Source organism: Rasamsonia emersonii (genome assembly GCF_000968595.1).
Source record: "Rasamsonia emersonii CBS 393.64 chromosome Unknown ctg1118621760009, whole genome shotgun sequence".
Taxonomy (NCBI): domain Eukaryota; kingdom Fungi; phylum Ascomycota; class Eurotiomycetes; order Eurotiales; family Trichocomaceae; genus Rasamsonia; species Rasamsonia emersonii.
In genome coordinates this window covers 63,487-90,553 of record NW_013563278.1, presented here as the reverse complement: position 1 = coordinate 90,553, position 27,067 = coordinate 63,487, and the positions used below count along the sequence as shown (strand labels likewise).

General features: G+C 47.5%; 9 protein-coding genes across 9 annotated transcripts; 6 read left to right on the top strand and 3 right to left on the bottom strand.

Moving 5' to 3' along the window:
- Positions 1 to 1,431: 1,431 nt before the first annotated feature.
- On the bottom strand, positions 1,432 to 1,859 carry T310_1986 (NADH-ubiquinone oxidoreductase subunit B; the record flags this gene model as incomplete). The annotated part of the gene is made up of 3 exons (XM_013475162.1): positions 1,432 to 1,553; positions 1,607 to 1,816; positions 1,853 to 1,859. The coding sequence occupies 3 exons, from the start codon at positions 1,857 to 1,859 to the stop codon at positions 1,432 to 1,434; spliced, it is 339 nt and encodes a 112-aa protein (XP_013330616.1).
- Positions 1,860 to 2,687: 828 nt separating this feature from the next.
- On the top strand, positions 2,688 to 5,238 carry T310_1985 (uncharacterized protein; the record flags this gene model as incomplete). Its single annotated transcript, XM_013475161.1, has 9 exons — positions 2,688 to 2,751; positions 2,814 to 2,912; positions 3,064 to 3,188; positions 3,284 to 3,366; positions 3,425 to 3,544; positions 3,646 to 3,673; positions 3,765 to 3,985; positions 4,198 to 4,382; positions 4,475 to 5,238. 9 exons carry the CDS (start codon positions 2,688 to 2,690, stop codon positions 5,236 to 5,238), a joined length of 1,689 nt encoding a protein of 562 aa, XP_013330615.1.
- Positions 5,239 to 9,531: 4,293 nt separating this feature from the next.
- T310_1984 (Phytanoyl-CoA dioxygenase family protein) lies at positions 9,532 to 10,818 on the top strand (the record flags this gene model as incomplete). The annotated part of the gene is made up of 3 exons (XM_013475160.1): positions 9,532 to 10,339; positions 10,517 to 10,650; positions 10,696 to 10,818. 3 exons carry the CDS (start codon positions 9,532 to 9,534, stop codon positions 10,816 to 10,818), a joined length of 1,065 nt encoding a protein of 354 aa, XP_013330614.1.
- Positions 10,819 to 12,178: 1,360 nt separating this feature from the next.
- On the top strand, positions 12,179 to 13,479 carry T310_1983 (uncharacterized protein; the record flags this gene model as incomplete). Its single annotated transcript, XM_013475159.1, has 5 exons — positions 12,179 to 12,286; positions 12,355 to 12,413; positions 12,484 to 12,526; positions 12,591 to 12,860; positions 12,931 to 13,479. The coding sequence occupies 5 exons, from the start codon at positions 12,179 to 12,181 to the stop codon at positions 13,477 to 13,479; spliced, it is 1,029 nt and encodes a 342-aa protein (XP_013330613.1).
- Positions 13,480 to 14,420: 941 nt separating this feature from the next.
- Positions 14,421 to 16,030, top strand: T310_1982 (HMG box protein; the record flags this gene model as incomplete). Its single annotated transcript, XM_013475158.1, has 5 exons — positions 14,421 to 14,954; positions 15,005 to 15,420; positions 15,634 to 15,694; positions 15,857 to 15,929; positions 15,984 to 16,030. The coding sequence occupies 5 exons, from the start codon at positions 14,421 to 14,423 to the stop codon at positions 16,028 to 16,030; spliced, it is 1,131 nt and encodes a 376-aa protein (XP_013330612.1).
- Positions 16,031 to 17,551: 1,521 nt separating this feature from the next.
- T310_1981 (uncharacterized protein) lies at positions 17,552 to 19,346 on the top strand (the record flags this gene model as incomplete). The annotated part of the gene is made up of 5 exons (XM_013475157.1): positions 17,552 to 17,727; positions 17,785 to 18,005; positions 18,061 to 18,669; positions 18,844 to 19,127; positions 19,188 to 19,346. The coding sequence occupies 5 exons, from the start codon at positions 17,552 to 17,554 to the stop codon at positions 19,344 to 19,346; spliced, it is 1,449 nt and encodes a 482-aa protein (XP_013330611.1).
- Positions 19,347 to 19,743: 397 nt separating this feature from the next.
- T310_1980 (uncharacterized protein) lies at positions 19,744 to 20,804 on the top strand (the record flags this gene model as incomplete). Its single annotated transcript, XM_013475156.1, has 3 exons — positions 19,744 to 19,962; positions 20,047 to 20,284; positions 20,353 to 20,804. 3 exons carry the CDS (start codon positions 19,744 to 19,746, stop codon positions 20,802 to 20,804), a joined length of 909 nt encoding a protein of 302 aa, XP_013330610.1.
- Positions 20,805 to 21,495: 691 nt separating this feature from the next.
- On the bottom strand, positions 21,496 to 21,888 carry T310_1979 (uncharacterized protein; the record flags this gene model as incomplete). The annotated part of the gene is made up of 2 exons (XM_013475155.1): positions 21,496 to 21,544; positions 21,602 to 21,888. The coding sequence occupies 2 exons, from the start codon at positions 21,886 to 21,888 to the stop codon at positions 21,496 to 21,498; spliced, it is 336 nt and encodes a 111-aa protein (XP_013330609.1).
- A 3,831-nt stretch (positions 21,889 to 25,719) lies between these two features.
- On the bottom strand, positions 25,720 to 26,203 carry T310_1978 (uncharacterized protein; the record flags this gene model as incomplete). Its single annotated transcript, XM_013475154.1, has 2 exons — positions 25,720 to 25,993; positions 26,157 to 26,203. 2 exons carry the CDS (start codon positions 26,201 to 26,203, stop codon positions 25,720 to 25,722), a joined length of 321 nt encoding a protein of 106 aa, XP_013330608.1.
- Positions 26,204 to 27,067: the final 864 nt, after the last annotated feature.

The following is a 27,067-nucleotide window of genomic DNA, read 5'->3' as shown; positions in this document are numbered from 1 at the left end:
ATCGAGGCACAGCCTCCATCCCCTCTAGTTGACTATGTCGATGAGATTCACGATGCTGGCTTCATGAGGCTTTCGGTCCCTAGACTTGGTCTAGTGCGGCTGCGTGAGGCTGAGAGCATCGAGCTGGGCAATGATTGACTGACACGGCCGACGCGGTGAATAGAGGCGATGGCGCAAGAGGCTCTGCAAACCCACATGGCATGATGGGTCCGGGGCTTGGTTTGGCGTGCTGCTTATTTGTTGGATAGCGAGGAATGCAGTACATAATGTGCATTGTGTTGCTGTACATACTTTGAGATGGCGTAGGAGCGACGGATGCCAGACTAGGCCATTTCGGGCCCGTCTCGTGCACTGCCAACGTGACCGTCCTCATTCCAACTTGCAACAATTCCTTCTCGATAACCACTTCTTCTCATCTTGCCGTGTGCTCGTCTTCGACGCGATTCGAAAGTGCCGATCTGTTGTCAGTCGAGCATGCCACTCTTACGCAGAACAAACCACCCTGTCTTTTAGACAGAATGATTGACTCGAAATGAGTTGGAGATCAGCGCTAATATTGTTACTTTGGCTAACCTTGTATCGACGCGGATTAATTATCGTTGGTTGATCGGCATATCTAATAATAGAATCCCCGTTCGCGATTAGCGTTCATAACCCTTGTAACCAACAGCTGGGCCTTTACACAGGCACAACATTGGATGGAAACGTCTGCGCCAACAAGCTATTATTACACGCGGCTGCTGCTGGTGGGAGTTACTGCAACTTTAATTAAACAGTATCATCAGTTGGGACGCTTCGCAAGGCTGTCCTCTGCTCAGCCTCCTCATGGTACTCGAGGATATCGGTTCAGGATGGGATTGGCATACCTTTGAATTCGAGTTGTCAAGCAATCCACCACTAAGATATCTCTGGCTATCCAGATGCTCGACATGAGTTATGCGACTGGCGCAAGATTACAGGGCTGGCAGATGTCTAAAAATATCGCCCAGAAAAAAAAATTGCGTTCAGCCTTCTCCGCTGTTAGATCGATGTCATGGCTTACTGTCCCAGGATATCTCCATCAACGACAGACAGAAGTATTCTAGATATATCACGTTGTTTGATATCAAACGCTGACAATCATGTAAGATCTAGCATTCTTCTATATTTATATCACCTAGTTTTCGAACATTGTTACTCTAACATGACATGTCGCGTTAACTCTTTTTTATAGAATAATAATATTTAACCAATGTTTACTCTCTAACTAGAGCAAATATTCCTTAAAGATTACAACTACTTTTCCATATTCTAAGAGTACTTCGTTTTAAGATTTCTATAAATTTTACATATTTTAATTATAAAAATGATTAAATGTAAATTTAATAAGCCTTTTTATGCGGATAAATGCTTCGTAACTGACTCGACCTGTATCTATTTCCGATACCACACCTAAATGATCTTGGTGCGTCTCATCTTCCTTTGCAACTGAAAGATGCCATAAAGCAGTGCCTTTGCGGCTGGTGGGCAGCCAGGCACATAGATGTCCACAGCGATCAATGCCGCGCACCACGCTGTAGCTGTAATCGTAGTATCCGCCCCCATCGGCACAGCTGCCCATGCTCACCTCCTATTGAGGGTCGGGCATCTGGTCGTAGACCTGCCGAGGCCCTGGTCCAGAACATGATTTCAAGACGGTTTTGGTCGTAGAGAGGCGTCGAGACGTGCATAATCTCGATTACACTGCAGGAAAGCCTGAAACTAAGCGGCCACGTGGATGCCTGTCGCGCCCAGTTGGTGATCGGCTTAAGGTTTGTGCTATTATTATCCATTTCGCCTGTTAGAATTTCATTATTGCCTCAGCTCTGCTTACAGGACATGTTCGATCGCGCTGTCTTTGGTTTCTTTGCTGGAAAATGGGACCTCTCGTAGCCCTAGACTCTACTAACTACTTTCCTCTTCGAGTATTTCTGTATGAATATATTTGAGAGATCACAACCGCTTCGGCCTGCTTTCCATGGATCGATTTATCTATTTCTTGCGATGCAACATGCTAAACAGGCACCAACAAACCACCCTCCGCCCGCAAATCAGGCAACATAACTACCTACCTAACTCCTGACTGCCCTGACAAGCCAAGGCCAAGAACAAACAGACAGATGTGCGGTCATAACCCCCATCCCCCCTACGACCCGATGCCGTGTATGGTGGAGTGGTTAGGTCTCCACCAATTGCCCCCGGCGCGGGTTCGAACCCCTCTGGTTGCCAGTAAGACCCATTTCTTACCTAACTACATACAAATCCCAGGGGGTGCTCCGGGAGGGGGGGCACCCCGTATTTTTTTTTAAATTATCTTCTTGCTGTTGTTTCTTTGTTTCCTCCTTGGGAGACGCATGGAGATTTCTGTTTTTGACTCCATACTACTAACCGACTGACTGCTTCGCAGGTTGGGAGTCATGATGTCTGCCTGATTTTACTAGTTGGTGATGATGCCTGCAGTATTGATAGCAGGTACCTAAGGTACCTGAACAGTACATATTTCAGACGTCTACTAGACGACCAGTAATATTACCTGCGATGACTAGGTATTTCCATACTATGAAGCTGGCACGAGTACTCTGGTACACAATATTTACAGAGTATTTCGGAGGAGGAATTCTATCCTGTACCGCGCATACACGTATGTACTGTATCTTGCATACTGCGCAATGGAGATGAATACAGAAGATCAGATGAATAAGAACGGAATGTGGTATATTATACGTTATCTCAGTAAGTCTCTACGTTATTCATTTATAGAAGTGAGTCTCTGTATACCTAAATGGACTGTATAGGGTATACTCGTCGAGCCCTAAGTATGGCCCGAAGCGGAATAGCGTGCTGTGGATCCATGATCCATCCGATGGATCCATCGTCCCCACTGACGTCATGCAGTACGAGTACGAAATAATCGTGCTGCCTTGCTTCCTCTTCATCCATCTATCACAGGATTATTGATTTCAGTCTTCTCTTGACAGGATTATTGACTGGAATCTTCTCTTGGCAGACTACCAATTACAAAAACACACTGCAATTATTAGATAGGTTTCCGCCACGACGCCACTATGCCCCTCCTCGTCCCCGGCATCAACACCAGCCTAAGCGAGCAGTCGGAATGGATCACCAAGCTCGTGGGCAAGAAACTGACTGAGTCGACGACGGATGCGAATGTATCAAACCACTCCGCTTGCCCCCCAAAGCAACCTCGTAAGGAGAAATCCTGAATGATGGACTGACTTGATAATGTGATGTGATGGCTCGCTAGTCCTTCGCCATGAGAGATCTTCCGCCTCTCCATCGCGTTCTCAGACGCGGTGATGTCACGACGTTGGATTATCAGCCTGATCGGTATGTCGTCCTTCTCTCTTTGCTCTTTATATACTTGGGTAGATTTATGTTATTGCAGAGTGATTCGGTTTTGTTTGAGTACTAAGCTAACTTCTTTTTCTGTTCTAGACTCACCATCCATATCGATGATGATGGGAGGATTTGGGATGTTAGGTATGGATGAATTGGACAATCATCGGTAAGGATGATAAGAAGGACAAAAATGATGGTCTTGTTTGTTGTGATGAACATGCAATAGTGTTATTTCCAGAGTGGTGCTGTATGACTATATTGTGAAAGTCGAGAAGGGATGTATCGTTCTTGTTATGTATGAGAATGGATTCATTTATGATCTTGTATTCTATATATTTGACCCATCGTGATAATTTTTGTCGAGGCTTATACGTCTCGAAGCTTAGATATCTGGTAGTCCCGATCATCAAGGCCGACAATTTTACCATCTCCGGTATAGAATCAAATTAGTCAAGCTGGTCAATATAGAACTGTGTGTACAAAGGAAGAAAAGTTTTACCTTATTTCCCCCTTCTTCCCTCTCAACAAGTAATCTGCCAAACGTAACTCACGTCTCAGCTCGAGCAGGGGACCGTGGTCTCAAAGCATCAAGGTCAACACCATCAGTGTATGGGCAACAAATATCAGCACACAATAAGCTTACACGTGAAATGACGGCATAAGCAAAGAAAAAAAAGGTACTTTGTCTCCGTAAGAGTGGCAATATAATAATCCTATCCTAGGGAAGGACTAGATGCAGTGAATTCTCGGGGGCCAGAAGGAAGTTGTTGCATTCCTCCTCAAGCATGGTGCTGATCCACGATTAAAAAGGGAGATCAGACCTGATGCTGGTGGGATAAAATGCCTGACACCGGTGGGAACAGTGGTTGAAGGAGTGCCACTTGAGGGGGAGGCGTCCCGCGACTGGAACCGGAACAAGTCCCTAGCTGTGTGTGGATTGCTTGTGGAAGCCGGAGCTGCCGAGGAAGATGGCGTGATGGTACTGGATGCTGCTATCAAGGAGGGTAATGGCGACTTGGTGCGGCGTCTTCTTCGTCGTGATTTGAACCCAAGGTCCTTCATTGCAATCATCTGGAGATCATCAAGACCCTTGCAGAGAACAATGAAGATTGCTTGGACATTGGTCTATTGCAGGAACACGCCATCAGCAAGGACAATGTCGCGCTCTTCGAGTATCTCCTCACAAAGTACGGATGGCAGATGGGTGATTTCAGCCGCATAGCACTCGATGTGATCAGGGAGAATAAGCTCGAAATACTCCGCGTTATTGTCCAACCACCTGGATTCAATGTCAATCGCATTTATCCTGTCGACCATGGCGCAACAAGAAATACCAACCTACTACAGCAGGCTTGCCAAGTACCGTACGTAGACAGCATCCGTTTCTTAACCCAAGACGGCGCAGACCCCGATGGTCCGTTTCTACCCTTTTCGAGTCTAACTCGTAAAATTCTCGAACCTACTACTGTGGTCAAAGCATTGCTTGATCATGGCGTAGACCCTAACTGTCCGGGACTACCCTCTTCCGCATTATTCGAAGTTGTGAAGTCTGCTTCTAAGCGTCAATGTTATGAAATGGGCAAGCTTACCACCGTGGTGAAGGCATTACTCGATCATGGTGCAGACGTGCATCATACCAGGAGAATGGTAGGACTTGCGAAGGACGAAAAGGATTCACGCCAAGCTATTCCAATCCTACTGTATGCGGTCTATGCAGGTGATGATGGTCTGGACGTGGTGAATCTACTTGTCCAGCACGGCGCCGACGTCAACGAAGGCTTCATCTCCCCATTGCGCCTTGCCAGGCAACTTAACACCACACTAGTATGTCAGCATGTTCTCCTAACTGGCTGGCAATAATGATTCTGATTGATTTCCATAATGAAAATCGTGATATATACATGTGTCAACTGTAACTAAACCATTTGAAAACTCCATTTCTTGCCATGTTATGGCTAAAATAACCAGACCACCCGAAATAATCAAATCAAAACAACAAAAAAGACCCTGCCTAAACGCAAATCCTCCAAATCGATAGATATCTCAATCACCTTAGGAGTCCTTCAGAGAAGGAATCGTGAAGAAATCTATCCGTAAAGGAGCAGGTCGGATGTTGATAGATAAAGGAGACAGACGGTAAGGAACGGTGGAGGGCGAAACTAATGAAATTTCGATTCGATGGGGCAGTGGTAAACTACCTGACAAGGCGCAGGTAGCGTCGAGCGAGGTAGACAGCAGCCAGCGTCGTGTAGGTAGCGCCTCCTGCCGTAATCCAGACTGGTCGATGGATATTGAGTGATGTTCGCAGGAAGTGTTGTCCCTCCTTTTTCGGTTTATCTAGTATTCCGTTTGCCTTTAGTAGACTGATTATCGGCGTTTGTTGGGGTTATATTAGAAGAGGTGGTTCTGTTACCTGTTGACCAAAGCCTGTTCCTCCAAGTGCCGACTTGCTGTCTGGAACGCGCAGGAAGGGATAGCAAGTTTTGCAGGATCTGACTCGATGACATGTTCGATGGTGGATCTGCTTCTTTTCAATAAATGAATAAATAGTCTGCGGGTTTCTGGCTGTGTCTGTGTCTATGTCTTGTCTGTGTGGATGGTCACAGACTCACATAGTCCCACGAGTTCAGGAACCCGAGTCCCGTGCTGCTGTTGCTGCTGCTTATATATACATACGACTTCTACCTGCGGTTTGGGAGGGAATAATAGCGCCAACCTTGGCTAATTACGTCGTACTTGAAGCGGGGTAAATAGTCACTCGGGCCAAGGCTGCGAGCAGCAGATGTGGATGGCCCTGACTGGGGGAGGGCGGGGGGTGACGTCTGGGCATCCCTGCAGGGTGGCAAGCGCTGATGCCGTGTTGTCAGGCAATCACAGCCAAGGTTTCGTCCCGTAGGATTTCTGATTGCGCCGAGTGGCATGATAGTACGACCTTGGTGTCGTGGCGCTCGATATCGTCGATTTCTTCTATCAAATAGTATGGTGGGAGACATATTTGTTTACTTGGCCGTATCTCACTCCCTCGACTGAACCTGAAAAGGGCACTGTCTTCACAAGTCACAGAGATTATTATTGCTTTGCTAAAGACAAGGAACCCATGGCAGTCGAATTTGGTTCTTCTTTGTCTCGCCTGCTCTCCGCTTCTGATTGGTGGTCCGTGCTTGCATTGTGACGGTCCATGAACTCTGTGTGGACCGGGTTGATCAATAGACTCGCGAGACAGAAATAGGGGTTTCAGATTGAAAGGCTTCCTGCTGGACGATTCGCCTGTTACTAGGGTATACTAGGGTAATGGCCTTCGGAAAGGACCATTTATGCTCGAGAGACACCAGATAACGAGACCCATGCATTATGTACCTTTATCATGGGAATGTGCCATGCCCACGAGCACAGTTTCCTGGAGCGTGATGCCGGGACCTGAGGTGTCATGTCGAGGGTGGAGTCTTAGGTTTCCCATGTCTCCACTTACCCCGGTATCTGGGGATGGGATCATGTGTGGGGGTTAGCGTGCTTGGTCTCCAGTCTCCACGAGCAGCGAGCTTAGATTAAGCACGGCTACAGGCTACTCCGTACATATACGGAGTAGAGCGCTCTGATAACAGGCGAATCAGGGTTATATTATTACAAAGCTCCAATCAACTGCCATAATGTGCCAAGGGCTAGGAGAAGAGGAGCCATGATGGATCGGTTTTGTCTCTAGGAAGACGCCTCGAGAGGTCTGTAAGCGAGGTCATGTGATGTTTCTGCCTGAGGCCGCAAGGCCCAAATATGACATGATTAGGGGCCTCAGGCTCCCGGGCTTGCGTAAGCATCCAAAATGGCAAAAGGTCATCCATTCCCCAATAGTCTTGGCAGCGTGTTCGAATTTCTCTTTTGCTCGCTGCTTTAGTGTCTTCGACTCGATACACCTCGATATTAAAGAGTAAGGGCAAACCACGACTGCAATTACTCCCACTGCTGTCATAATCATATCCGTACATGAAGTGGACCATTGCTTCCACGTATGACATTGTCAGCCGTCTGCATTCTGTAACTATCTCATCCTACATGAGCCTCTTCTTCACACGTACCTTCCACTCACCATTGAACATGCGAGAAAAGAACTCTGACTGTCCACATTACCAACTTATGGACCTTTAATTCCTCTTCTTCCCTCTGAAGGATCAAGTCTGAGAACTCAGGGAGTGAAAGAAGCTGGAGCAGTTAGTTTTTTGTGGGCTCTTTTACAGCCACTACTCTTCCTTTTGATATGCAGGTCTTCCATCCCTTCCCTTACCTACACAGACTGGTTTCGTCACGGCTGCTAGCTAGCCACAAGTTTAAGTTCGTCTTTCCTACCTTTAGACATAGTCTCGCCTGGACTGTGGTAGGTCTATTGCGTTGAGAGAATCAACTAGTGGAAGGGTGAATATACAGTACGGCGGGGCAAAGAGACGAGGATTAAAGTAAACCCAGAACGCAACTTATGCCGAGGCTGTATTATTGACTCTGAAATACTCCGTAAGACGCACGTCTCTGTGTGCAGGCTTGCAAAAAGTTATTGTGTAAGCTGTGTGTTATGCTGTGTGATATGTCATATCTCAGCATCCTCAGCAACCCAATTGATGCGTTACGCAGTCATGCAAGTGTATGTAAAGAGCAATAATCTTTCTAAATTACCTACCTAATCTAGCTACAGACTGTCCTTAGTGTATGAAAGGACAGTCCACGTGATCGAAGATGGACATTCAACACGTGATGGGTGAGGATCCAACTTCGTTGATGTCGCTGCACGCGATACCAATTGTATCTTTGCTGCATATGATCATCGAATGAAATGCTACAGTGAGCAGTATTTTGGTCTTGCTATGTACTTCCAAAATGAGAAATCTGCATATAACTGCTGTTGCTTTCTTTATCTTCTGAGGATCTTCATTTTTATGTCTCCTAACCATGTCAACAATTTTCTTCACTGAATAATAGTATCTACACATACTCGAAATCACATATTTGGCAGTATTGTTGTCATAGAGCATAAATAAATAAACATATGATGGTGTATTTTCATTTGTACTCACAACACAACATGTATTATTTAGATAGATCTGTCTGTTCTTTACGCATTGGCTCTCAATGGTGCCTTTCCGTCGTAGAAAAGCTTCTCCCCACTTAACTCATCTGCTTCGACAACTGCGGGATGGTTAAATACCATTGCTAATACCGCAAGGTTTGCGATTTTAAGTTTTGAGTCTGCAGACACGCTCTGTAGCTACTTCCTAGCTGCATCAAAAATGCCGTCCTAGGTTGGCTCAGATGATGCGGTTTGTTTACTCTTTTTTTTTATAGCGTGTCTACTTCGTATACCACAGAGCTGACCTCAATCATTGCCAGCAGTCTTCAGCAACAATAAGGCCAATACAGGTAGCTTTGATGTCCTGTCGCAAACTCTATTGCGCTTTGCAATGGTCTTCGTGCTATGAAGGGATTTTGAAAGACCGTCGTTATTAAGGACCAGTTAAGGCTCCACACATTACGGGTGGATGGAAGGCCTCCAGGTTGTCTGAGCATCAGACACGAGAAAACGACAGGAGATACTCCGTATGGAGCACGTTGTCAGCAAGACACGGCCTAGGCCTACGGCATTCTCTCGGCAGGCAGAGATACGTGGTTAGACTGCAAATACTCCGTACACGATTCCTCTTGTCGGCCATTTTCCTTCTGCCAACCAGCCTATCACATCCATCTTACGCGTAGTAGGGACCATCAAAACAGCTAATATCAACCCAGCAGGACATCCTGGCTGCAGAATCGCAATAAGGTTCTGGCTTCTGCAGCTGAACCCTTGCGGACGCAGCGGACCGCACCTTGCTCCATACGGAGTAGACCACCTCAAGCAGCTAACTAATAGTCCACTAGTCAGACTCTTTACGGAGTAATGCCGTGAAGAAATGAATCGTCGTGGGACCCTCCAACTGAGTTGCATGACTATCCCGACCAGCGAAACCGGGAATTACCCGGCCTGTCTATCATCTGAACTGATCTGATAGAGTTGGACAAGTATTTCTACGGTGTACACCCCAGACCGCACTCCCGTCCCTTCTTCCTTTCCTCCCAAACCAAGAATCCCAGAAATTCTACTCTTTACAGTCTCCTCGCAGATATCAACCAGTCATCATGGCTGCCAACGGGACTGTCACCCCCCAACAGCTCGAAGAGGCAAAAGCCAAGTTCAAGGAGGATGGATGGGCGGTAATCCCCAACGTGATTGACGCGGAGAAGACCAAGGAGGTGCTGGATCGCCTCTGGAAGGCCAAGGAGGAGAGTGAGCGTCGAGGCGACCCTACGCGCCTGGAATGGCTCGACCCCAACGAGAGCAACGTCCGTGTTTTCTACCTGATGGAACTGGACCCCATCTTCCGGGAATTGATCCAGCATCCGGTGGCCATTGAGATGGTGCAGTCGGCGCTGGGAAAGAACTTCCTCGTCTCCAACTTCACCGCCAACATTGCGCGCCCCGGGTCCAAGTCCATGGGCCTGCACTCGGATCTCTCGCTGCAGTGCCCCGACCCGTGGCTGTCGACGTGGGGTCTGAATGTCATCTGGTGCCTGACGGACATCTACTACGAGAACGGAGCGACGCTGTACATCCCAGGCAGCCATCACTGGAAAACCAGGGCGGACGTCCCGCCGGACGAAGAAGCGAAGAAGATGCTGGTGCCGTTCGAGGCCAAGGCCGGTTCCATCGTGGTGATGGACGGCCGCCTCTGGCACACCTCCGGGTGCAACATCACCAAGGACGTCGATCGAGCGCTCCTGTTCGGGGCATACAACGCGCCTTTCCTGCGCGGCCAGGTCAATTGGGCCGTGGGTCTGTCGGAGGAGACGAAAGCCACGTTGAGCCCGCAGCTGCGGGAGTGGCTGGGGGTCAACCGGGACGGCAACCTTGGAGTGGTAACGGGTGTAAACGATGTGTTTGTCGAAGGTATGACTCCTGTGAAAGCTTGATGGATGGGAATGGGATGGTTCGACGGTGAACGTTGGAAGAAATGATATGTCGAAGATGGTTGCTTCCTTGAAATATATCCGACTACCTCAACCTCATGATTGATAATATGACTCCTGGATCCTGATAAAACATCCCTGTCAATTCTCTGCATAGATCCAAACTACTGCATGCCGGTTGGAAATCAAGAGGAGGGATCAGTCCTCCGTGCAGTGCCGGCAGACGGCTCAACGTTGTGGGTGAAGTCTGGACAACGGATGGACTCCGTAACATTCACGCCAATTCCTATTGTGCGTTATTAGCATCTTTTAGCATCAAAGAAGGGTCCTTACCAGCCTCTGTCGTTGGCTGCTTCGCTGCAGTGGGGTTGGCCTGGTGAGCTGGCGCGGCAGCTAAACGGGGCGGGAAGATCGTCTACAATTTTAAATCTTAACACGGCGCTGTTAAGGGCCGGATGAAGGGAAGAAGGCGTCTTTTGACAGCTGTCACCCGCGGCAGGGTTCCGTAGGGCAAAGAATAACTCCGGAAATCCCCCTTTGCCATTGCAGCGCTGGATCCACTTGGGCTCGTGGAGATTTTCCTCGCAGCAGCCGTTAATAATAATATCGGAACGGCGTTGCCCTAATCCGGACGTCGCCGTTGATGATCTACGACGGTCCCGACTGCAGAAATCGACGAGCTAGCAGCTTGCCTTGCAGTTTACAGAGTACTCATTTTTATTGATCCTCCCGCAGACGGTCTCATTCGAGTCATTCTGACAAAAAAAAATGCAGAATGCTCCACCAAAGGCATAAGATCTCCCATTATAGACGGCCGTCTAGCAGGTTACCTAATTGATCCACCGGCCTTGTACCGAAACAGCAAACAGCAAACAGTACGCAGTATCGCCTACGCGGCCTGCTTGGGCGATGACAGCAGATCGGCATCGCAAAGAGATATATTTATTTTTCTTGTCTGCGAAATCATTCCAGCTGCTGCATCTGTGGAATTGATGCCAGAGACCAGTTTTCTAGTCCCTCAGATCCTGAGTCTTCTGTAGCTCTCACTCTTCTGGGGAAGAATTAGGAGGGCTTTATTATCTACCTAAGATAATCAATTCGCCTTGGATCGCCGCGCTTGATGGAACGCCCCGTCGGGAGACGCCAACAATCACTAGTGACCTGGTAGGGAGGCGCAAGTCATTGCCAGGGTCCTAGACTCTAGACTCCGACCTACTCTTTGCCTGGCCACAACTTGTTCTCTCGTTGACTCGAGAGTCTCAGAGTAGAAATCCTGTCCTTGCTTCCAATTCTTGTGTTTGGAAGGAATCTAAGACCAAGCCGAACAGCTAGAGATGCCCTAGGTACGCCAGCTGCCAAGTCAGATTAGCATCTCTCCGGCAGTAAGCACACTTCCCGGTCATAAATCTATGATAATTAGCATCGTCACCTGAGGAATTCTGCAATTAACGTTAGTCTGCCGTTGAAGACTGAGGAACAAGGGTCTCGACTCTCGACCCTACCATCGGAATTGGCCTGATGTGCCGAACAGGCGCCATAGGTAGTACCTAGGTAGCTAAATTCGACTGACATGTCGAACTACACCTCAACCAGCGTCCTCCTGAGACGATCTCCGTGCTTCATGTTTCATGTTCTTCAACGTCCGCCTCCACCCTCTTGGGCAGAGGCCATATATAGTTCTGTTTGTACAGCAACACAACGATTCCTGCTGTGCTCGGGCCTTTTTTCCCCCCTTCAACCCCAGAGTCGGCGACATCAATGCCTCGATAGCGTAATGGCCATCACAGACAATTTGCAGCCCGCAGCATGGGGCATCACGATGCCCTTTGTCGTGATCACGGGACTGTCATGTCTGCTCCGGTTCTACTCGCGTCTCTACATCTCCAAGTCCTTTGGAATGGATGACTGGTTTATGGTCGCTGCGTCTGTGGGTGCACCTGTTCCTATCATTTCCAGATCTCATAAGGCCTCTGATTTTGTGTGTTCGTTATCTAGATCGCATGGCTCGTCACGCAAGGCATCCTGGGACAGATGATCGTCGATGGGGGAGGAAAGTAAGTTGCCACGTCTGGAAGCAGACTCGAGCGACTGACAAGACGATGAACTGACATGACTGATTTCTAGACTATATGGTGTTCCACAAGAAAACATCGCGAAAATCACCTTGGTTCGTCGTATCATCCCCGCGCAGGCGTAAATGCTTTTTTTTTATTAATAGAGGACAAATACAGTTACTCTTCATCATCGAATTCGTTTACATCCTGTGCCAGTGGCTGATCAAGATGTCGTTCTTGACCTTCTATCTCCGCGTCTTGAGCAGCACCCCCTTGTACCGGACGATGGTGTTTGCCGTCATGGCCTTCACCACCTGCCAGACCGTTGCAGTCTGGTTATTCTACGGGCTGCAGTGTATCCCCTTGGGTGCCTTCTTCAACCCCAGCGCGTACCCTAATGCGAAATGCATCCCGACCCCAATCACATTGTACATTCCCGCGAGTCTTGTAAGTCGTCTCTGCTCCAGCTCGCACTCATATACGCAGCAGTCGTCCACTAACGTAAGAGACGAAGTAGAACGTCCTGACGGACCTGTTGATCTATATCCTCCCTATCTATCCTCTGTGGGTTCTCCACACGACCGTCAGGCGTCGGATCGGCTTAATGTTCTGCTTCACCCTCGGCGGGAGTACCATCGTGGTGTCTCTACTCCGGTTCATCGTGCTCGTGCAACTCGGCAGCGGCTCGCGCACAACCTACGTCTACGGATCGGTCGACATCGTGACGACGATGGAGCTGTGCACCGCCATCCTGACGGCCAACGCGCCGTCCCTTCGGTCCGTCTGGAAGACACACATCTCGGACACGGCGGAGACCAGCGGTAAAGGGAAACCGTCGCGGTACGAGCTGGGGACCGTGTCGCAGGTGCGGACGGGTCGCAAGCCCGGCAAGGGCAGCGTGATCCTGGGGTCGCAGGGTGGCGATCACGGCTCCGAGGAGGAACTGTGCAAGAATGGTGATATCATGGTCAGCACGCAGTTCAACGTGACGACCAGCGATAACCAACCAGCGAGCCAGGCAATTCCGAGCTCATACTACCATTTCTCTTCACAGCATGCTGACTAGACGCGTTTACTGACCGGTAATGACTGTTGACTGTCTGACTATATAGGTACTGTACCTAAGGATCGAACTGGTTCAATGCTTGCAAGACTTTTAGCCTGGCGTTGGTAGATACCACGAGGATGAGTATGGGGATACGAAGTCGATACTTCTTTTCCTTTTACTTCTTTTTTATTATCTTCTTTTCCTTTGTTTTCAGCTTTGTGAAGCTAAAAATATCAGTTCTAGTCATAGAAAACATTCAAAATGTAAACAGATACGAACTACTTATGAAAGAACAGTATAAATCAGTCGACCCAGCAATTGATATCGATTTAACGGGCCCTCTGGTGCAGTAGTTGAGGAGTTCTTAGCTAAATCATACTGTGTGCTGAATAACCCTAACTATATATACAACTGTAAAGAGAGAAATCAATCTTTCACTCTAACATACACCTCTTTGATCGAAATTCCTTGAAACTGAAGAAAGTCATATTAACAGTCAGCCATGAATAGTCGAGCACTGTCAGTCAGTTTTTCTTCTGTGCGTTGTGGAAGATGGGTACAATGCTAGATGCTTAGTAGGATTGCACCGTACTCTTCAGGTAGAACCCCCTAACACGATACTTCTTATTCTATTGTTCTTTTTACCACCTACTCCCCTTCCACTCTATTAAAATGACAATAAGAAGAATAATAATCATAATAATTTTGGTCAAAATGGTAGTACGTGCTGTACTTCAGTTATCCCATGACTAAGCAATTACGTCATCGAAAACGGGAAGTGGACCACAGCATTCCTGTCACGTGCAGACTAGCCCGATTCGGCAGATTCCAAACGAAGCGAACCTTGGTAACCCAGCCTCCTGTTTCATCAAGCTCCGCGTTGATATATACGACCGTGCTTCAACCCTGAATCAACCCCTCCAATTCTTGCAACGTCCATCGCAGCTTGAGGGCTCACCATGCCGTTGATCCTAGCCCGCCGGGCGCGGTGCATCTTCCGCCAGCTCAACCTGCGCGAGACCCTGCCCGTCTCTACTCGTATCTCTCTCGCCCCTAGCCATGTTCGACGCGTCGCCCAAACCGCAAGCACCCGCCCCTCGCACCTGATCGCAGCTGCGGGCTTGCCAAAGAGGACGCCCACCCGGGCATTGGCCAATTCCTACGCGACTGTCGGTCGTCCCAAGAAGAAGACAGGAAGGGCGAAGGCGAAATCGGCCAAGAAGAGGACCGCCAGCAAGGCCAAGACTGCCAAAGCGAAGAAGGAGTTGACGCCAGAGCAGGTGGAGAGATTGGAGGCCCGGAAACGGGCAGCAGAGATCCGAGCGCTTAAGAAGGTCGCATTGAAGGAGCCCAAGGGTCTCCCGACATCGGGCTATGTCCTCTGGATTCAGGAAAAGATGAAGGAGACCAAAGGCGGGCTGGAGGGATTCCGCGAGCTGACCTCTGCGTACAAGACTCTGTCGCCTGAGGAACTGGAGGTTTGTAGCAGCACAGTTCGTTCCCGGGAGTTCGTGCTTGTCTAACTCACATGTGTCCGTTGCAGCCCTATAAGCGCCAGGCAGAGTCGAATAAGGCGGCTAATGCCGCGGCGTACGAGTCCTGGGTGAAGTCTCACACGCCTCTCGAGATTCGACAGGCCAATCTTGCCCGGAGACGATTGGCCAAGCTCACCGAGTCCTTCAAACATCCCATCAGGATGAACCCGATCCGAGACGACCGACAGGTCAAGGGGGTGCAATCGTCGTTCCTCTTCTTCGTCGAAGAGCGATTCAAGAGCGGCGATCTGAAGCACATGTCGATCCGCGAAGCTACCAAGCGCATTGCCGACGAGTGGAGGGGTCTGACCGAGCAAGAGAAAGAGGTGAGATTGTCCATCTATCAATTTTCCTGGTCCGGGGCTGAAACTGACGAGCGGACAACACAGAAATACAAGAGACTCCAGGAAGCGGATAGCGAGCGGTACGTGCAAGAATATCGGTCGGCGTACGGCGAGGATCCCGACGTGGTGAAGGAATCCAGCCAAGCCTCCGTCTGAAGAGGTCGAACAATATCACCGTGACGAATGTTAGTTTGGGGTCGATATCCGTGATATCCATGTCTGTTTGATCGGGTTTGTCTGGGGGCCTGTCTACGTCCTTGCAGGGATTACTCGTGTACTGTACTTATTTATAGTCTAGGCTCGGGTTGGTACTCGTTAATGTATTTCTTACTGACATTGATAATGTACTGTGATGTGTGTGCGCTTTAGTCTGCAGATTTATTTATATTACACCTACGACAAGAATACCAGGAGTAACGAGAGTACCCTAATAAGGAGTAAGGAGATTCTGCCTTAGAACCAAAAGAAGAAGGGCCTTTATAAAAGCAGTAGTACTATGATTGTTCCTTTTTATAGCCTAGTCTGCTCTACCTGGCTATGAATAGCAGAATATCATCTCAAATCCAAGAGCCTAATATAAGCAGTGTTAGTGAGTTTCTTATCTTAGGCATTGTAATCTATACTATATTTTAACGAACAACAGGAAGTATTGCCAACATTGATAATAATGCAGCAAGATTTTGGCCCTGAAATACATCATACTGGAAATCTCCTATCCAGGGGCCTCAGTTCCCAATCCGTCATACATGCTGGGATGGAAGGTTTATTGGCGACCATGAAACTAATCTATCTTGACTGCAAGATACTCTCTGAGCCATCCTTTCTCATCATCATCAAAACATACGCTGATGTAGCACTCCTTCCTTTCCTCTTCTTCCTCTCCTGTTCCCCACACCCCTCTTGCGCCCATCTTCGACCACTTTATGCCGCCGCTGGAAGTGAGCCTCTAGGTTATCTTTCCTGTTGAATGATTTCTAGCATCTTGCTGCTGGACACAGATATGAACCCGGAGCAATGTGGGCACTTTTCACATGTCTCACCAAGTCAGGCGCCTGACCAAAGGAGCCGGAAGATTTGCAACCTTCCCATTTGCACTTCAAAACAACACCTTGGACGGGGCTTCTTCTTGATGGCTGGGTTTCAGAAGAAGTTGCCCTGGTTTGATCGCCAGCTGGAGCAACGGTGATCAGACCAGCATCTTAGCTATGCGTTCCAAAACTGGCGTTTATATCAGGGGCCATTTTTTGCTGCTCGAAGCAGCCTCCGTCACGCACAGAACCTATTGCACAGTCTTGCAGGGCTTGGTCATCGAGCGCATAGCCATTGCCCATTTCGTGCCGGAATGCTGCGGGACTCGTAGGATGCTCGTGTGTCACATCCAAAGGACTCGCATACACGGTCATCGTACTCGGAGGACAAAGCGTGCCAAGCAGGTCGAGGTTTCGGCTGACGCCTCCTGGAACCGAAAATGTTCTTTTGCTCAACGAGTGTGCTGAGGTTCCAGCACTGCTAGTTGACACAGGAAAGTCAGAGATAAAAGATGCCATTGCTGAAGTTGCGTCTGCTGGGTTCCTATTCCATTATCCGGTACGCAGTTAGCAATCAACGCAATATCTTGCAATAATTTTCAGATATCGCCCTCCTCTTACTCCAGGAAATTCTGAAGAGGTCTAAATGAAGAACTGAAATTCAACTCATTCAGTGACCTACCTTGCTACAACAATTTGGATTGTATTGTGGTAGAAGGTTAAAAGATCTCCTTTACATTGAGTTAATTAGGGAATAAAAGCTGGCTGCGACTTATCCCAATATCCACAGCTTATAGCCCAATCGACGTCTTCTCAGGGCTATTTAAACATGGCTCTGGGTTTGCACTTTGGGTAGTTTGCATTTTTGTAATTGCACTTTCGTAACTGCACTTTCGGTAATTGCACCTTTGGCAATTGCACTTTAGGCTGATCATGAGTAGGGCGCTGCATAACGTTGCTTTGCGGCAAGCTTCTCTAACTTTGGCAAGTGAGGCTCAGCTCTGGCGATGAGACTATCATTAGTTCAAAGCTACTTAAAGACTTCAATTCAGCTCATCTGTTTCTCCAGTCCTTTTACGTTAAATGAGCTACGCTAAAAGAGATTGATGCTAAAGCTCTTATTCCCTCTCCCTGCCAGACATCCCACTATATTGCTGTTCACTTACCGCAGTCACCTGTCACAATGAATCCAGCTTCGCCGCTAACCACGGATGTTCCGTCAGAGGTTCCGCCTGTTTCTCACAGGAAGCGAATCGATTGGGAACAATTCAAAGAGGTGATCCGTCAGCTATATGTCGACCAAGGCATGCCGATCAAGGACGTCATGGAAAGTTTGAAGGTCTATGGGATCCATGCGAGGTAAGCGTGACAGCACTAAGATCCAGAGAGGTGGGCCCTGACTTTCTTTTGTTGTAGTAGAAGAACATTTATGAACCAGATCGCCAAATGGGGATTCAAAAAGAATATTCGAAATGAAGATGCAACCCTGATGGTAAGGATTGAGGAGGAAAGGAGGAAGGCTGGCAAGCGCACAACATTTAGTTTGCATGGCAGGAACGTGGACCCGGCACGTTGGAACAGGAGAAAGGCTCGAATACATAGACCCGAAGGCGACAGCAGTGCATCTACAACTCAAGGTGAGTGTTGTATAACTGGGGAGAGTCTGCACCTGTTTCTAATTGGCCTAAACAGCCTCGGCATTATCCATCATTGCTACAACACCAGCAAGCACCCTTCCGTCTGAAGTCGGCTCTCTCGACTTTGCAGCGCTGTTCCAGGCTCCGAGTCCGAGCTCCTCCGAGTTTGAACGACTCTTCGCGGCCTTGAACAATGAGGGTGTGCCGAGTCCTGAGTCTATTCCAGACCCTTTCCCACCACCCCTGCCTATGCCAGACAGCTCCAGAGCTCGCGAAAGTGCGCCTGATCCGAGTCTGCATGCGACAAAGGAAAACTCAACACTCGAAGAATGGTTACTGCATGATATTGTAGCTGCAGTCGTTGGTTTATTAAGAGGTGAAGTGTATTCTTCTCATGGCAGACAGCCTCAACGCTCACCGGTCTCTGATGAGGACATTCGAACTCGCTTAGATCTCATAGGCAAGTGCCACCAGCTTGGACTCAAAGACGCGGGGATGCAGATCTTTTCGGATCTCTGCAAAAAGACGGGGATGTGGAACAATTTCGACTGGACAATATTTGGACACTCGATACGGTTACAGTATCCAGACTTGTCGGAAACTGAGATTCTAGAGTTCTGGCGCACACGCCTTGCTCAGTTTGAGCAGATGCTCGGCCCTGAAAGTAAGCTTTTCCTGAATATGAATACTTTCGCAGCTATATGCCATTTTATTCCAGAGGTTATTGTCCCAGAAAGCAAAAGGAAAGTGCTCTCAAGATAGGAGGTCCTAAGAAGGCTGGATGATGGGGCGGCACTTCTCGAACGAGTCTTGAAGCAAGCACTTGATGACAAGACAGCAAAAGCTTTGCTTGAAGCCTCGAGCTTTGAGGCTCTCCTCCAAGACAATTACGGCAACATTGTCGAATCTACTCTGGGAAATCTGGTGTTGGAAGTTGCAGAGAAACCTTTCCTCGCGTTTGCATGTTCCGGGTTGTCAGCATATTACCGCTTGTGTTCTCGTCACCGCTTTGGACAGGGTTTCATGGAGTACATGCACGAATCGCGAACGGATGAAGCAAAGAAAATATTCTACAAGGACATGCATATGTTCATGAAATTGGGCTGGATCGTCTTTCCAGAGGTAGGTTATCAATCATTATCGTCATTATCACGGAAGTGATTGCTTATTTGTGTTACACAGCTTGCAGACGGTCAGCCCGGGTTCTACATCACCGGTAAAGCATGCTGGCCACCGGGTCCAGAAGAACTGGCGTTGATCAAGCATTATTTGCTGGATGTCGATTTCGAAGAATCTTCTGAGAGTGAGCAGGGTGGATTGTCCCAGACGTCTGAGAAATAAGCAGCGTGATAGGTGGAGATAAGTGGATTCTCACTACATCCAATCCTAGATTAACGTTAAAGATTTTACTGTAATGATATCCAATTTCTACAGCTCTTTTTTGATTCGTTTGGTTTTTATAACTTGTATTTGATTAAGCAAAGCGTGATTGTATGGCATAATGCATAAATATGGCGGCGAAAAAGGCGGTGTGAAGACTCGATTCCGTACTCTGTACTATATTTATGGAAAAAACAGAGGGGTTTACATTAACTACCCCGCGACAAGCCTCATGTTCCAAGCTGAAAAAAGGTACCATCTTGCTGCTATCGTTTTGCTGATTTGAAACTCCTGAATTCCGTTGGGAGGGGGGATTAACCCCTTCTCGGGAGTTCCATGTACATACATACATGGGAAAATGGCAGAAGCAGCAGCTACATCTGGTAATAATAATGATGATGAGCAGCCGATTCTCTCTCCGGCTTTCCATCCTCTGGCAATTGGGAACCCAGGCGACAAGCCCCCATCTCATGAAGATATTGTCGCAGTTATAAACATCTTGAAGGATGCTGGTATATGCTGTTGTTTTGTTGATGAGGTTGCTCTGAATTATTATGGGGCAAAACGGGTCCGTAATGTATGTGCTACCTTATCTCTCTCTATTTTCTTTATTTAGGCCTTCGAAGAGTGCTGCACATAATGTCTTACTTATTATTAATAGGATTATGTCCTCTGTGTCCCCGATGAACAGCATGAACAGGCAACAAAATGCTTTGCCTCACACAATACTATTTTCGAACCAGTCGGCCCTTCACCTGTTAAAGGCGTGCATTCCCTGCATCACCTGTATCCTCGATTCAAGGCTATCGGCAGGACGGATTTCTTGTTGATCCTGCCGGCGAGTTACTGTCATATTGACTGTAAACCGGAGAACATCGAGTGGGGGCAATGGGGGAAAAGTAGGAAACAAACCCCCTATGAGTGTTAAAGAAATAAAAATAAATTCGCACTGATTGTTTATTTCCAGGCGCTTCATTGCCATATCCGAAGCTCAATGTTTACGCTCAGAGTATGATTGACACCCGAAATGGGGTCGATCTATCAGATCTCATCGACGGGATGGACCTTTCTGAGGAATGGGGAGAAGAGAGTCTCGATCTGGAAGGTGACTGCGACTTACAATGGGCCCAGAAACGGGTCGAGGCTCTCCGAGCAGCCGCTCCTACGCCTGAACAGAGGGCTACCTTCCTTGATCCCAAGCCTTTTCCTCGGCGGGAGTTTTGGCAAGAACGGGCGAGCATTGGGAGCAAACGGAGGCGTCTGGGGTGGAAATATTCCCCCGAGATCTATGCGACGAGGTTTCGTAGGCATGGCTCGAAAGACCCGAGGTTGCGTGGAATGAAGAAGGATCTTGCTGCTAAAGCTGAGTGCACGCAGCAGGAATGTCAACAAGATGGTGGCGACTTGGGAAATTGCTAATGGCTACGTCTACTGAGATAGATGCAGAAGTGGCAGTTTTCATGCGACTGCGGGCAGGCAGTCTAGCCACGCGATATAGTAGGTAGGACGCAACAAGGTGTCCTGTCTATTTAGTTTATCAATTTTATTAAATAAGGACTCAGTAGATAGAACACATTTGTAAACAGTACTATAAAGCTCATGGCGAGAAATATAGGTAGGAAGTCCGCCAGGAAAGCAGTTAATAGAAACGATATAGATCTTGACATTGTTCAAACAGGCAACTAGCAGGAGATTGAAGATATATCGTCTCCTGACCGAAATCAGCGGCCAAAGACATGCGAATAGTCCTGCTCGTATTCCATCATAGCAGCCTCGAGAAGCAGTCAACGGCTTCCGGGTCAAGGCGGTCATGGACTGCATGGACCTCGTCTGGAAGATTCTCCACTAGAAACTGGATATCCTTAAAATCAGAATCAGTCCTGCGACCCAGGAAGGCAGACAGTTTGCCTCGTGCCAGAGCGTGGATGTCCAATGTATATAGATTGGCCTCGTCGTTCCGTTGGCGGTGATGACAAGCCTTCGGCGACGAGACTCAAGATCCAGTGGACTGTTCTGAAAGCCTGGTCGCGTCATCGAGTTATTTGGATTTAAGAAGCGAGAATATATGGGATTTGCATACCATTTTGAATGAGGTCGACCTCCACATCAATTAATTCACATAACCAGTACCAGTCTTGACAAATACTCTCATGATACCGCTGATTAGCCGAGTATTAGGAATAATCAAACCAAGATTCCTGTAAGTATGTACATACAAATAAATGCGTCTAAGACCATTTGCAACCACCAACCGAGGCTCCTTTTCCACAATGCTCCACAATTCCCTCATTTTTCCCGGCGCCTGAAAGGCGATATCAACATCGTTGGTATCACGTGTAGATCCCATCAACTTGAGCGCGAAGCCCCCCATCACAGCGTATAGAATACCAGCCTTCTCAAAGAGATCAGCAATGAGACAAGCAGCAGACACCAAGTTAGAGTACGGAACGTCTTGTGCATCCTCCTGGGAGTCGTAGTCGCGGAGGTCGTATGTCTCAGCCATGGTGAGCTTCTTTTAGGGGTTTTGCAGGAGCAGGAGACGAGAAAGATTAATCTCGAATGGGAGGAATATCAGGATATAAAAGTAAGAAGAGGTATGTGCGGAGACGATGCCGTTCCGTCTGTCTGTCCCTGAGGATTGAGAACGATTACGAGGGAATGATTGCCCTCGAGCGCAAGCATAGAAAGGCCCGCTGCCTGCCAGCAAAGGCGTACTTTTCTTGCAGATGACTGTTTTAGATAACCGCCTTTGCTGTGGCCAGCAGGCTTCTCTTTTGCCTGGGAAGGCTCCTTAGCCAACCATTTTCAAGCGGCATTATCTTAGATAAAACAGGAACCTGTTATAGTCTGCCGGCAGAATTTCCCAATACATCACCGACGAGTCTCTTTTCTCCCTTGACTCTGGATCCTAGTTAGATAGTAACGAAAGAATAGTGAAATTACTAAGCTAATAACTGGCATTTCGATACGGATAGAATATGAAAGGGATCTCTAAATAAAACAAAAAGAGAAAAATCACAGGTATTTCAGACGGACTAATCCTCCCTCAGCCAAACTTCACCACAGTACTCAACAGTTAGTCCTGAACGCACATGTTATCCATACTTCCTGACCATTGGTCTATGCATCTATGCCATTCCATATCAGGAGGCGGTCACTGGCGTACCGTACCCGTCATCGGGTCAAGGTTCAACATCCCAGGCTATGCCACGGCAGTCTTAACAGCCTGGTAGAACGGTGAATCTAATTAGCAATCTGTTGATCGTGTTGAGACTTCTGCACTTTCGCGGTTAGGGATAGTTTGTCTTCCGTGGAATAAGTGACAATCGAGGCCGTTAGAGGAATTTTCCCAGCTGTCTTCGAGGTGCCGTGTTCTTGATACCCGTATAAATCATGTTCTTTAACCAGATAGAACATCGGCCTTATCGTTCATTGTTCTGGATGACATATTTAGCCACAAGTGCAGTTTGCTGTGAATCGGGACTTCGGTACGAAACGGCTGTCGACACATTATATCTCGCCGTAGAACCATGGTTGCACACCTCGAAATGAAAAACTGGAGAAAATTCATATTTACATCGCGCTTTCGCAATCCATTCGGGAAAAGACCTCATAGAGCTTTAGGGACTTGTAGTAATGCGTTCTTCATACTAGGAACTATCTAAGATCTGTGGATGAGTTCACCGAGGTTACCTGCTGGTCACCAAGCCTTACTTAGCCCTAGGCCCTAAACCCTATATGGTCAGGGTCAGGCCTGGCAACCGGCAATCTCCGAGAATTCACGTTCCAGCCGTCCTGCCAAAATATTAGCAAAATATTACGAGATAGTGTCACATCAGTTGCAGTTTGTTTGGCTGTTTGGCCATTTTGCCCATTGTATCATAGGTAATAGAACTCAGTGTGCGGAGACAAGCGCTTGTGGTGATAACGAGCACTCGATTGATCCTGTTGGAAATGTTAGCAGGTCATGGGATCCTGTTCTCAAGATATCGTAAACTCAATTCGACATGAAGCTCCTGCAAGACTGCTTTGTAATGTATGAGTTAGTAGAGGCATGTCGATTTATGAGACTACCTGTTAGGACCATTGTGTATAATGTTAGCTTAAAAGCTTTTTTAATTTCTACATTATGTAGTTATTCTGGTCTCCGGGAGCGAGCAAGTGACCGATGGAATGACCATTGCTATCTTCTAGGGATACGAACAAATTGTTTGGTGGATAGGGAGAGCATTTAATTTTCGGTGTCTGCAGAAGACATTTTTAATTCTTGGAAATCGCATGATATATTCTAGGAACAGAACTTAAATCGGATAGCAACATTGCACAGCAAAGCTCCAACACTCAAATGAGGCAGTGTCTATTTGTCATAAATATAGACCCCGTTAACTCTATCAAGGTCTCGAGGACCCAGAATGTATAGAAACTTTCTGTGAGATTAAAGTTACCGTGAAGAATGATAAGGTATTAGCATTCCGGCGTGGTATATAAGACGGTATGCTTGGAAAATAACAGGCCAGACAAATAAATCAGATTTTCATTGCACCATCTGTTGTGGTGTCCTAAGTTAATCTTGAGGTTTTGACTCAAGACATTAAGCATCTTTCTGCTTGGGTACCTTAATCCTCCATGAAACTTTGATATCCATATCGTGCTGTCTTGAAAAGAAAGAGCCCTTTGCAGTCCAATCCCTTTTGGGTGCGCCAAGTAGATCAGTAATGATGTCAGCAATAGTGACGGTCCTTTGAGTGCATTGCTGAACACTCACATCCAGTTGTCCAAACAATATTGGAATCGCCACGCAGATCTCTATGATCGCAATGTTTTTGCCGATGCACATTCCTGGATCCTAGCTGAAGGAGAATTCATTGCACTGTATTTGTGTTAAAGCATTCTCAAGCATCTTCCACTGTCTCCTCTGCCCGCTGAAGCCATTGTTCTGGAATATATTTATCTATGTCACGACCAAAGATATCTTCATCGAAGTGAACCACCCATGGTGACGAGGAGACAATGTGCCACAGGGTATAATTTGTTCACTAGAAAATCGAAGACCACCTTCAGGTACAACACGCTCGTGGACGATATTTGCAACAATGAATGCACATGGCTTCTCTGATAACAGCGTCTAGGTAGCCGAGGGATTTCGCAGCTTTGTAAGAGACCGGGTATTCAACCCGACTTTCGTCCAGCTCTCTGACAAGGCGAGCGAGGACTCCATCAGTTTTGGTGATGTAGTAAACGATGGCCCGGAGAACTACGGCTGTGGTGTCAGAACCAGCAAGGATGTTTGAGGAAACATAAACGGAAAGAATCTCATCAGACACAACATCCGGGTGTGCTTTTTGAGTCCTCGAGAAAGCGGTCGACAAAGTCAGGCTTGTGGAAAGGTATTTCTTCCCTCGTCTGGGCTTGTAGTAGCTTTTGCGATTGAGTCACAAACTCGTGCGTTGGGCTTGTAAGCTACAAGCGTATTGGGTTCTTTCGGTCTAACCATGGTGCATTGCCGACTTGATGGATGAGCTACAATCTCTCCACGGCTACTGGTGGGGCTCACAGTCGCACTGTAGTCCCATTCCTCATTCAATCCTTTCAACATATTCTCAATATCGTGACCTGCATCTAAGAAGCCAAAATGACGTGTTGGTGGTGGTCTAAGGCCGTCACCAACATGAGTCAGCCGCCTAGTGGGTCAGCCGCTTAGCGAGCCTAGTAGTTAGTCAGTCCCAGCGCCTCTCAGGTCTAGAGAATCAAGCTTCTTCATCTCTCATGAGCGCACCAAGATAGCGCCGTCAAGATGACGACTGATTGTAAACTCGCCTAAAACATTGAGGGAGACTGTCTATTCATCAATCCTGCTGTATCTGGCAATAGAAGGTTAAGCAGGGTGGACATAGAATAATTGCAGCCAATTGTCTATGTCGCAAGTCTTTCCAGCAGAGATGAACTCCTTGTCCAATCTTCTGATGAAATAATCTAGTACTAGCAAAAGCACAGTGTGCTTTATGCAAGCTAAAACTATAATATAGAAGCTAATTGTCAAAAATATGCTGTTAGGGATAGCAAATAAGCATTAGATGAAACTAAGGAGAGGTACAATGTAATAAACTTGTCTGGCCTAGGACACCCTGGGCGTGGTATCTAATCTAGAAGCGTCTGGAGCTATTGATGCGAGTCTAAAGCCATTATTGGCCTCAACCTTTGGGGCTTTACTGACACTTGGAAACCCCAGTATGCTTTTGCTGGTTGATTTTTATTCGTACCCTTCTTTATGTTCATTTACTCAGTTGTTACTCCAGGTCTCTGATAGAGTAGTAAACTTTATATCTTAACTCTTTTAATGCTCTAGGCGACCGAGGTATTTGCATTTGACATCAGGCTCGCAGGTTTGAGTCTTAAATGGTAAGATCAAACTGGTTGATCTAGTGATCTGTTTGCCTGTTAGTTCCACCAGATCAAGTTTTATCGGTGTACTAAATCTTATTCTTGAAGATTTGTAAAGGGTAACAATGGTCTGCAAATTGAATCCACTGGCTACCCCTCCTGCAATAAATAATCCAGCTTTACAGTCAACTGCTGCGCTTGCCTTCTTGATATCTGAACTGAATGACCTGCATAAGGGTTGAAGATGTATTATTTTACAGATACTATCGCTGTGTTATCCGGGTTGTTTCTCAATCTAAGAGAGATATCTTGGTGGTTGGTGTCAATCTACGATGCCCAAGATCCGGTGCTCTAATTACTGCAGGACTGTATCAACACAGAAATCCTTACAACTTTTTCAATTCTGTCGAGTGCCAGTTTGATGAGCTGGGCAGCATAAAGCAGAATACACCTATGTCTAACATAGAAAATTGGCTTGATAATCTGCGAAATAGCAGTCTCCAGCCATAAGGCAGTGCAGCACCTATGAAGTGTATTTTCTGTTCATATATTCGGATGATAGATACCTTTTTTTCCCCTCGCTTATTATTGGCCTTGTGATTATAAGCTTGAATACTGGTCTTGTTTGAAATCGGAATGGTAACGTAATCAGATCTTATATACCAACTCAGACTGATGTTTCTATCCTCATTATCCTCGACTCGGGGAGGCCGTCCAATATATCACACGGAGAAACGATCTTGTTCTTCTGCCTCCTGATCGCGCAGGATTTGCTTCTCCGCATCCTCGACGTCTTCACGACAAAAGCCGCGACGAAAATGTGGAGCTTCCCGAGTTCAAACTCTCGAACACTGTCGACGGTGGCGACGCCACTCCTTCATACGTCGTTTCATGTGGTGAAGAGGTTATGGCGACGCCGAATAGTCGCGACCTGAGCCTGTGTCAACTTGAGCGTTGGAGTTCAACGATTCAATGGCGTTCGCCTCGACTCCGTCCTCCTCGTCGCTTTCTCCGTTAGACGATGGATCGTCCAACTGGACATCATCTTCCATTGAGGAATCGTCGGATGGACTGTCCTCATGGTCGACGAGGTCGGCCTGATAGGCGGAACGGGGCGCCCGTTGTTGCTAATTTTTTTCCTGCGGCTGGGTCGTCCAGAATTCCGATCTCGATCCCCTGCGATCACCATCCCTGAGCGTGTGGAGACGGCTCATAGTCGGAGAGAATTTGTGGCAGGAAGAAAAGAGGTAATTTGATCGTCGTAGATTCTGGCTACGCTGCTGAAGTGACGTTGCAGTTTG